The sequence below is a fragment of the Populus trichocarpa genome, chromosome 1 (genome assembly GCF_000002775.5).
Source record: "Populus trichocarpa isolate Nisqually-1 chromosome 1, P.trichocarpa_v4.1, whole genome shotgun sequence".
NCBI classification, from domain to species: Eukaryota; Viridiplantae; Streptophyta; class Magnoliopsida; order Malpighiales; family Salicaceae; genus Populus; species Populus trichocarpa.
This window is the reverse complement of record NC_037285.2, coordinates 31,936,601-31,947,765: the sequence shown is the minus strand read 5'-3', so window position 1 is coordinate 31,947,765 and position 11,165 is coordinate 31,936,601. Positions and strand designations below refer to the sequence as shown.

Below are 11,165 nucleotides of genomic sequence, written 5' to 3'. Positions count from 1 at the left end.
AAATGTTCTTCATGGGACAGGTTATAAAACAAAGTAATGTAGTGTTAAAATCACAATATGTTCCAGATAATCCTCAACTAATATGTACACTTTCATGCATCAGCCCCTTTTCAGTTTTTGAAGAAGAATTGAAGAATTGAAGATTTTGTTATTTTTAAAAGATAATCTTCTATTTTAAACCAAATCCAAATAAAATCGAATAATGTAGTGTTTTATTTTTCACAGTGACCCACTGCATTTGGTAAAGATTAAGTATTTTTAGACTTCTACTAGATAATTACCAGCACTATCCTATAGATCGGATCAAATTTTTCTAGATCAAGTTTTTCTAGATGTAAATAAAATATTTAGATGTTGTTAATGTATTTTTAACCGGGAAAAAAAATATCTAAACTACATGAGGATTAATTTGATGTGACCTAATTAATTTGGTATATCCAAAAACAACCCAGATGATCAGTAAAAATATAGTTTGACTAAAAAAAATCAAGATAACATCTTTTTTTAAATATTAAAACGGCAACGTAATAGATCAACTCATATCAATTCAGGTTAATCTGTCAAATCTATTACTCAGGTCACGAGACCCTAATAACCCTATAAAAATCAAATAAAAAATAATTATTAAACTCTATTCTCAATTAATTTAATGTTGAATAATGAAATTAAAAACAAAATTCAACTAAAAAAATCAGTCGAGTTAACCCGAGTTAACATGTTATACCCGGGTCATGAGAAGAGGATAAACAGCTAACCCAAATATACCCAAGTTAAACTGTCAAACTCGGGTTAAGAGACTGAGATAACTTCATAGAAAACAAATAAAAAAATCAAGATAACATCTTTTTTTAAAATATTAAAACGACAACATAATAGATCAATTCAGGTTAATCTGCCAAATCCATAGTTTTAAAACCCGACCTGGGGGTTGACCTGACTAAAAGACCGGGTCCCGGATTTTATGGGTCAACCCGGGTCAACCGGATCAACCCATAAAACCTGGGTTATTTAGGGGGTCGGTTAGGTTAAAGTATATTTACACTTTCTGGCTCCTTGAAATGCTTTCCGGGACAAACTTGTCTGTTTCTCCATCACTTTAACCTCCTCTTTCACTCCTTCCTTCTTGCTTTCATTTATTGCATAGCAAAAGAGCTCACCTTTCTTTGAATCTGCCTCACCTCATTTTTTGAAAGCCTTTCCCCTGGGGTGAACACCATACATCCTGCTGCCTCGGGACGACTACACCTTACATCATAGCAGAACGATCAAATAAAGGTGGAAACCCCGACCCCTGCTGCAACTCCTATCTGGTGAAGAAACCTCGCTTATGGGCTCATAATCGTAGCTCTTTTGCATGAATCTGCTCTTATTGCCTGCTATTGAATCAGATGCAAGTCTTTTGAAATGCTTTAGTAACCTACTTCATGCCATTGTCGGTATAAAGGTTCTTTTTTTTTCTTTCTTTCTTTTCTTTTTCACTGGTAGATTGTGAAGCACGATTCTTGCTCCTTGATGCCCCCATGCTTTAAAACTTAAAAACACCACACAAACCCTCTCTCTTTTATATCTTTTCCCTTCAAATTTTTATGGATTTGATGATGGTAATAAAGCTTGTGGTGCTAGTACTGTTACCTTGCCTCTCTCTCTCTCTCTCTCTCCTGGAAGTGTGAGTTTGGTCTCATTTAACCTTCAATTTTCTTCAAGTTACAGTCATCAATTGTCAGGGCTAGAAGGAAAAAATGGGAACCCAACGCCAATCCTCAAGATCTCCAAACCCAGATTGAACTCCAAAACACCGGGTCTCGCCCTGGTTTGCCCAGGTCGCCCGTTTTCCGGGTCGACCGGGTTTCGCCTGGCCAACTCCTTGGCGGGTTTTTACTTAGACCCGGACCGGTCCCAGACCAGGGTCGGCCGAGTCCCGGGTCAACTTGCCGGGCCGGTCCGGGTTTTAAAACTATGGCCAAATCTACTACTCAGGTCACGAGATCCTGATAACCCTATAAAAATTAAATAAAAAATAATTATTAAACTCTATTATCAATTAACCTAATGTTGAATAATGAAATTGAAAACAAAATTCAACTAAAAAAATCAGTCGAGTTAACCCGAGTTAACATGTTATATCCGGGTCATGAGATGAGGATAAACAACTAACCTGAATATGCCCAAGTTAAACTGTCAAACTCGGGTTAAGAGACCGAGATAACTTCATAGAAAACAAATAAAAAAATATAAAGTCAAATAAAAAAATCAAGATAACATCTTTTTTAAAATATTAAAACGGCAACATAATAGATCAACTCAGATCAATTCAGGTTAATCTGCCAAATCTCCTACTCAGGTCACGAGACCCTGATAACCCTATAAAAATCAAATAAAAAATAATTATTAAACTCTATTCTTAATTAACCTAATGTTGAATAATAAAATTGAAAACAAAATTCAACTAAAAAAATCAGTCGAGTTAACCCGAGTTAACATGTTATACTCGGGTCATGAGATGAGGATAAACAACTAACCCGAATATATTCAAGTTAAACTGTCAAACTCGGGTTAAGAGACCTGAATAACTTCATAGAAAACAAATAAAAAAATATAAAGTCAAATACCCAATCAACCTAAATGTTGAAGGATGAAATTGAAAAAAAAAATTAATTGAGAGAAGAAAAAAAATGAGTCAACCTGGCAAACCAACAAATCTTGTAATCCGGATCATGAGATCGCGATAACTCCATATAAATTAAATAAGAAAACAATTATAAAACCCAATTTTGAATCGACTTAATGTCGAAGGATGAAGTTGAGAAAGAAATTAATTATAAAAATGATAAAAAAAAATAATCTGAGTCAATACGGCTAACTCGCAAAACTCGCGACTCGGATCATGAGACCAAGATAACTCTATTAAAAGAAAATCAAAACAAATTATGAAATAAAATGCCCAAATACCCGATAAATCCAATGTTGGGAGGATGAAATAAATAAAAAGTTAAAAAAAAGTTCTAAAAAATATCAAGGGCTTTTTCACTTTTTAAGTACCAAAGTGAAAAAGTCTTTAATATTTCACTGTTCATTGCTACATTGAAGTGTTAAGGATTTTTAGTATATATTAGATTGGTGGCCCACGCGATGCCGTGAGCCCGACTAAACATTTTTTCAACCCAAGAAAACAAGTTCAGGAGGCGAATATATTTTTAAAGAAGTAGGAGAAATTCAATAATTGGGTTAAACCTTGATTATTTCATAATATGATAAAAATAAGGCAACAACAACAAATAAATTTATTAAAAAATTGCCTGAGGCAAAGCTGGGTTAATACGTGAAATTCTTAACTTGAACACGAGATCGTGATAATTGTATTGAAGGACGGTACCAGCAAAAATCAATTATAAAAAAGGGTTTGGAAAAAAAATCTAAGCTAACCCGGTTCAATCTTTCAAACTTGTGACCTGAAAGGTTAACAAAATCTCAATCAATAAAATGTTAAGGGATGAAACTGAAAAGGAAAGTTCCAATAAAAAAAATTTAAAACAAAACAAATAGCAATAAAAAAATAAAAACCAAATCTAGCATAAAATAAAATGAACTAAAACATTGAAGAATGCAATTGAAAAAATAATTCAATTAAGAGAATGATATAAAATATTGAGGGGCGCAATTGCAAAAAATATCCAATTAAGAGAATTATAAAAAATATTAAAGGATGCAATTGAAAAGATAATTTAATTAAGAGAGTATTTTTTTTAAAAAATTAAAATCAAAAGAATAAGGACCAAATCTGAAAGCTAAAAAAAGCAAAGGATGATTAAATTGAAAGAAATTTTTAATTTTATGGATAATCTAAAATAAAAAAATACCAATAAAAAAATATGAATTAAAACTGAAAAATAAATAAATTAAAGAATTACTTTAAAAATATGTAAGAGCTGCCTCTGAAACTAAGGAAGAGAGAAGAGAGTAGAACCCAACATATTTTTGCCACATACACTGCCTAGGAGTGATGGCGAGGATTAAAATAATCTGGAGTTTGGTCATCGGGCAGTATTGTATGTATCATCCAAAAAACATGAGAGAATCCATACTCACCCGACTTTTCTTGTTAAATAATATTTTATTCATATTAAAATACTAAATTGTCCTGATTAAAATCTATAGTTACAAAAACAAAACTTACTAAAAAGACAAAAAAAAAAAAAAATCCTTGTCCGAAGACAATTTTCATTTAAGGGCTTTGTGGTAAGTTTACATTCCAAATAAAAAGTAAAAGGCAAAATTTTACCACTGCCCGCCAGTGTATAATTTTTTTTTTTTGTCTCTAGGAGCATATTATTTATTTTATTGTTCAAAACATGACAAAAAACTATTATATATTTGCTTTCAAGGCTAATTGTGTTATGTTTATAGAGATAAAATTATCATTTTACTGATCGAATCCAGGTAACGAGTCTATATGTACAGTAATAAATTAAAAGTGAGAGCCATTTCAGTCTATTTTAATGTTAATAAAATGAATCCTCAAGATTTTTTTCTAGGAAACATATCATCCACTATTCTATTAATTTTACCCGCTTCATCCCAAATTTATATATTTCAACTACGGTCGTAGTATACATATTGTGTCATGCAAGGTAGATCAGAGCACGAGCATGAAAGCCTAGGCTGAACAATCTAGTTAACTTGAAATTGAGTTACTCAAGATTCATTGATGGTCCCTATAAAAATTCTTCAAGCGCTGCCAGATACTGGAGAAAGAAAGCATTTTAAGATGAGGGCTTGAAAAACTCAAGCTACCGTGACTTTTGCATGCTTGGATGGTTGACAACAGTTCTACAATACAATGATACCTGTGTCTCGATACTTGTCTCCTTAATGACCAAGATTTGCATGTGTTTAGCACTATATTTGGCTTGAAAATAGGACATGACTGAAACTCAAGTTCTACTTTCTTTAGTTCCCATTTACAGAGCATGTGATCCAGGGCAGAAGCAATTTTTGGGTAGAGCTGGCAAGCTTTCACGGATGCTTATGTTTCACGCCTAAACATTCAAACTATTATAGTGCTCATTTCAGGGGGGATTTGTGAATTATCTCCAAACCAAACCAGTTATAACTACTCTAGCTCAATAGTAGATAAATGAATAAATTTCCCACAGCTTTTTGAACTGCAGGAACTAGCAAAAGAAAATGATATGAAAAGATGTGAGTTTCATTGTATATTTAAGTAATCTTAAACAGTGTAATGTCCAATCTGGTCCAAGCAATCCAAACCCTACCTTTTTTTTTTAATAATGTATTAAAGTAAAACCAAAACCCACCAGCATCCACTAATCTAATGCGATTGAAATCTCAAATAGAACCCTTACTATTGAAAAAGGGTTAAGGAATTGATCAGTAGAGTGAAAAAAAGAGAGGATTTAGTGCGCCCATATTGTGAAAAAAAGTATAAATAAATGATATAGTACACCTCTTCTCCATCATTGCTGCTCAGCGACTAAGAAACAGTAAGGATTCCAGTAGCAGCCTGGTGCTTTAACTCAGGCGAGAGCTTCACATATTGATTTGTATGCGTCAACACAAAGTTTGAATTTCTCTTCAGCTACTGCCTGCAAATATTCATGAAAAGAAATGTGCTCAAGGGAAAAAAAACATGAGAAAAAAGAAACCAACGTTTTAAGCTAACAAATACCAGTCATGGTTGAGCCAGATACACGTTTCAAGATGTTCCAAAAATTTGGCTCTCTGCAAACTGTCTTGCTAGGTTGATGATATAGCATGTTTTTGTTTGATTACTGGCTAATTCAATAACTTTTGAGGAGAACCCGAAAAAAAAGAGAAATGAAAACAACTGAGCCTGGAGGCATTTAATGTTATTCTATTTTCAATTTGAGAAACTCGAACCTTTCTAGTTTTTCTTCTTTTTTTATAAAAATAAAAACCCTAGCATTTCTAAACACACGACATATAAATCAAAATAATAAATAAAGGTGTGCCTTATAATCATCAGAAAGTGGGGCGATGAGGATATGATAACATATCCTGCTTCTAGATGGGCAATGATCCTGCTTGATCAAGAAACGACAAGGTGTAATGGGGGACAAAAACTAAACATGAATTCAACTGACCAGTGAAGCATCTTGATGCTTATCAGGATGCCATTTTAAAGCTGAGAGGCGGAAACTGCAAACATAATTAAAAAGATATAGATGATCAATAATGGTGCAATGAAGAAAACTTGCTGAAAATCAAATATCGAAAGGATGCTTCCTTTTATGGTCAAGAAAAGCACTGAAGCACTTACGCATTCTTAACATCTTCAATCTTTAGAGGTCCAGTTGGAGGCAGACCAAGTATTGTCCTGTCAGAATGTGATCCTACAGAATATGAAGTATTGTCATACTCTGTTTCACTAGTAGCATCCCATCCTTTGTATCTTCGATTCTTCCACTTCGGAGGCTCTCTCCACTCAAATCCAGATGGTTCACTTCCGAAAGACTTATTAGACCTTGTATACCGTTTGTTTTTTAATGTAGCTCGAGAAATTGTCTCGGGGTCACCAAAGTCATCTGAGAAACTCTCTCTTCTTAGCTTACCTGAACATTTGATGAAGTCAGCAGTCCAGTTTGTAAAATGCATATGCAGGAAAAAGCCATAATTCTGTGCGTAACTAACACATTGAACCTATAACAGCTCGGTTTCAACTGTTTCAACTGCGATCTTCTCCATTGCCTGGTCTCACCTCAAGGACTAGAAGGATTAAATGAGAAACGTAACATGAATTTCCAGTCTGTATTTTCCCATTTATACAAAAATATAAACTTTTGAATGCCCATAATCATGGTAAATAGTCTAGGCTGTGCATACAGGTGAAGATCAAACTTTAGTATTAGATCTAATAAACTACAATGATATTCACAAATGCAGAATGCAACCAGGTAAGCTCAACCAAATCAAATTGTTTCATTACAGTCCACGAGGGTTGTGGATGGATGAATCATGAATCCTAAGATGATCAAAAACCAACAAAGGTTTTAATGCAAACCTTAATACGTCATGAAAATTTGCAGCTTTTTAGTCATATTAAATTACAATATAAAACTCCTGTATGCTTACTTCAGATAGTTCACCACGTAGGATGATTTGGGCATTTTGGTAAGTATTTTCTTCATTCTCCAATTTATATGAAGCCAGTTAGAACTTCCATATGGTAACATAAAAGGAATGGAAGAGTGACAGCATTTGAGAAGTATTTGGGAGAACACTGCCCACTTTCCTTCTCATCCTTCTGTGACAAGCGTGGAAGTTACATTATACTATGGCTACAAATAATAAACAAAAGGAAAAAAGTAAAAGAATGAGAAAAGGCTCACTTCTCATTCTGTCTTGGTGATATTTCTTAGCACGTTGAGCATTAGCCTTCAATTTCTTTTTTCTGGAACCAACTGATGGCTCTGCATCAAATGACTGTATTGGTTCTATATGCTGGATAAAAACGTAAATCAGTGAGTGTATCCCTTCCAAAATAATTAAATTGAAACTTTTGACCAGCAAAATAGAGAACAAAATGTGAATTAAAGGTTGAAGTATATGCGCCCATCTCAGTGAAAATGCATATGTTTTAAAACTAAATGAACAGGGAACATTTCATGGCTTTTGTTTCTGGTCAAGAATAACGGAGAATCAGATTCATGATTTGGCTTGTCATTCCAACAAAACATACCAATATGATAATGCCGCACCTTTCATTAACTGACCAGGTGAATTTGAGTTAGACTTAGATGTGAAACTAGAAAAGCAGGTCCATAGAAGCGAGGCGTTGATCATATCCATCCACTTGTTGTCAAATTATCAAGTAAAATCCTTTCAGCAAATCCATTAACTGGATGCAATATACAGTCAGACCAAAGACTTCTTAGAACAATCTAGGCTAACTGTGGAAACTAAGTTATTGAGATTGATTGAATGTATGTTTATAGAGTTTTTAACTAAGATACTGCATAGGACGTCAATGCAATAATGTTGTTTGCACCGAGGAGTTGTATTAATTCAGTAAAAGCAACAATTTTTTTTACCTGAAATGAACTTCTAGAAACTCCACTATTGTACAGAAGGCCTTGCAATGCTCTCTTTGCAGCAGAGGGTTTTTGGCGTATTGAATATCTTATGTAAGCCTGAGGTTAAATTTGCATGTCACAAACTTTATTTTTCAAAAAGAGCAGTAAATGTATAAACAATAAACTGATGGGGGATGGGGAGTGCATAAAAAGTAAAAAGCAAATCTTGTTAAGATAGGAGACAATGGAAAGGTTTTATGACCTTCGAAATTTATGTAAAATGTAAACTTTCAATATCTAGATATTTTTGTTGGGAAATAAAAGGTAACATATGTTGTTGACCAGATGTGGCAAACAAGTTTCACCTTAGATGGTTGTTGAGATCCTCTTTCATCCTGGGCAAGGAAAAATGTTAGTCTTTCTCATCAGCAAACATTAGTATCCAGAGAGCTGTAAGAAAATAAACAATAGGATATAAAAAAATTATTGACATAACAATGATGAATCTCTAACTTACATCTAATAAAGAAATTAAATACAAAGAGAAATAGTACACCAAAAACTAATCATCTCTCTGTTTCATGTGGGCCAATATGTTCACAAAACTAGAAAAGGAACATTCTGATTTAAAGTGGTTTCTTATACAAAATATTTGTTTTGTCCAGCTGATGCTCCCTAACTAGAGAAACCTAAATATACTTCTAGTAGCTTATTAGAGGCATGGGCAACTCTCATAACTTCCAAGGGGAAAAATAAGAACACACTATGTATCTTTCAAGGGGATTAACATATCTCTTGAAACAGTTATCTAAAGTATGCATGATGAAAGACTTGCGCTATTGAAATCCGTGCAACAAGTGGAAGTCGTAGGCAACAGTTATTGTTGGAGAGCAGAATGTTGCTATACTATTGTCAACATCTCACAACAATCCATTGGAATTCTGGAAATTTCATTCAAGTCTAGAGTAGCTGAAGAGTTCAAGATTTATTTTTTGAGTACAAGTTAGCACTGCTAGAAATTTTTCCGCCTTAGATATAATCAACTCGAAGAAAATTCTGTACTGCTAGAAATTTTCCACTAAATCAAATACAACTCAAGGAAAACTTTTCATTTCCAAATTTCAACTCAAGGTCATAAGTCATATACGATTCCTTTTATTGAATTGCCAAACTTCATGTTTTCTCCCCACCCAATGATGTGTGGTTCAGACTTCAGAGGCTATATACAAGAGCAAATCTACCTCTCATGTATCACTTTTCTTAGAATATAATCTAACCTCATCCAATTAGTAAATTATCTAGTGCTCTCTGGCACTATATGTTAGTTTTAGAAAAGCAACTTTCCTCACAGCCAATTAAAAAAATTAAAGCTTGCTTATGGTTGTTGCAGTTGCTTGTTCCAAACTCTGCAAACATCCCTTGGTTGCTATATTTGAAAAATGCTTTCTAGTTCTTTTGGTACTAAATCGGAAAAGGTAACTCGGAAAAGGAAAAAAAGACATCTCTGTTGCACTTAATAATTCTTTCAGGGCATCAAGTGTTGCCTCCATCTGCAATTAGCCAAAGCATCAAATGGGGGTCCTTTCAACCAAAAAGAAAAAACAAAACAGCCATAGATCATGGCTAATACGGCTTAACACTAACAAGACACTACAAGTCTGTTGCGCTTGATAATTCTTTTACAATATCGGTACAGGTTCAAGAAGCATAATCCCATGTAACCCTCCTTACTATTAATCCCTTCACTACCAGTGAATGCCATACCTTGAAGTAGCTTCATCTCTTTTTTATTCCTCCTCAATCTCAGACTCTAACTTTCCTCTCATTTCACCTCTTTAAATCCAAATAAAAAGAGCAACACTTCATAGAATGGACATAGAACAAGACGACTTGGATCATGATGACCTTTCTGCAGTCCCATAGCTCCCAAATTCCAACATTCAAGACATTGGTTCACAATACAACAAAGATGGGTTCTAATCCAATACAAATAGGTGTCTATCAGTAGAATTCAGCTAAACCATTATGAATTGTGAGTAAAAAGCGACAAGCTAAACATAAAGTCTCAATCTTGAAATTCAGAAAGGGCACAAAAACTAACACCATGTAGCTCATCATTCTTCATCATCACAGCTACCCTTTACTTGAATCACAAAAACACACAAAAAAATTCCCACCATTCATTGAAAAATCTAAACTTTATCGCATAGAAGCAAAGCAGCAAAAAAGAAAAAAAATTTACACTCACACCATCCCGTTTGCTCTTCCGTTTATCACATGTAATAGGTGTAGAATGAATTGAAGCAAAATGGGTCTTCGTAGTTATTGATTGTGATAAAGCTGGTACCAATGAATTCTTGAGTATCAACACGTTTCTCCATCTGGGTATTTGCATAATTAAAGAAAAATAGACAACTCTTTGACCGATAACAAGAATTCAATACTTTTCTAAATCTTATTTGTAGCTTTGTTGTGCAGAGGAAAGTGTTGCTCTTTTGGCACGCAGAAAGAATCCGGAGAGAGAGAGAGAGTTTGTGGCCAGTGACGAAGGAGGGAAGTGAGGGGCTTCTTTTCCTCTGTGTGCAGTTTAGGGTTCAGGTGTTCTTACCACGGTTAAATTAAACTTGGACCGGCTCGGTATGTTAACAGACAGGGTGACCCGATCAATACTAGATTAAAAAAAAAACATAAATTAATTCAGAGCTATACAAATAAAGAAATAAGTGGAGATACATCGTCTCAAATAGAAAAATAAAAATAATTTTTTTTATTAATAAAAACAGAGAAATGGATACTCTAATATAAAAAATAAAAGTAAAAACACTTGATTAAAGGTTTGTATAAGTACATGCATTAAGTTTTTCATTATCCTGGGTATTCTCAAATCTACTTTCATATCATTTTGTTATATAGTTTCAGACAAACAATTTATATCTTAATTAGTATATTTTCAAAATATTTAATTGGAGGTTACAAATGATATAAGATTGGTGGAATTAGAAAAGCTTCAGAATAACTATCTAATAGGTGACCCAATGATAAGAGCTTGAGACCAGGATTTGCTCCTTATATAGTTTTAAGTTTGAGCTATGTGATTGCTAATATGATGGTCAC

General features: G+C 33.8%; 1 protein-coding gene across 2 annotated transcripts; it reads right to left on the bottom strand.

The window, feature by feature from the left end:
- Positions 1–5,185: 5,185 nt before the first annotated feature.
- On the bottom strand, positions 5,186–10,652 carry LOC7492027 (uncharacterized). Of its 2 annotated transcripts, XM_052448392.1 has the most exons (8): positions 10,300–10,440; positions 10,153–10,194; positions 8,417–8,446; positions 8,070–8,168; positions 7,368–7,479; positions 6,299–6,590; positions 6,123–6,177; positions 5,186–5,603 (listed from the first exon to the last, which is right to left on the bottom strand). In XM_052448392.1, the coding sequence occupies exons 2-8, from the start codon at positions 10,177–10,179 to the stop codon at positions 5,535–5,537; spliced, it is 684 nt and encodes a 227-aa protein (XP_052304352.1). In that variant the 5' UTR covers positions 10,180–10,194; positions 10,300–10,440; the 3' UTR covers positions 5,186–5,534. The 2 variants fall into 2 exon arrangements, with proteins under 2 accessions (XP_052304352.1, XP_002300204.2); XM_002300168.4 differs by lacking the exon at positions 10,153–10,194 and having other exon boundaries at positions 10,300–10,652.
- Between the last annotated feature and the right edge of the window lie 513 nt (positions 10,653–11,165).

What these genes read in the sequence shown, in the direction of transcription:
- LOC7492027 (XM_002300168.4), bottom strand. Translation starts at nt 10,446, where the DNA reads ATGCAAATACCCAGATGGAGAAACGTGTTGATACTCAAGAATTCATTG. An exon ending in GATCTCAACAACCATCTAAG is followed by an intron (nt 8,169 to 8,416) that starts GTGAAACTTGTT and finishes ATTTAACCTCAG; the next exon opens with GCTTACATAAGATATTCAAT. An exon ending in TTTCTAGAAGTTCATTTCAG is followed by an intron (nt 7,480 to 8,069) that starts GTAAAAAAAATT and finishes GTTTTTATCCAG; the next exon opens with CATATAGAACCAATACAGTC.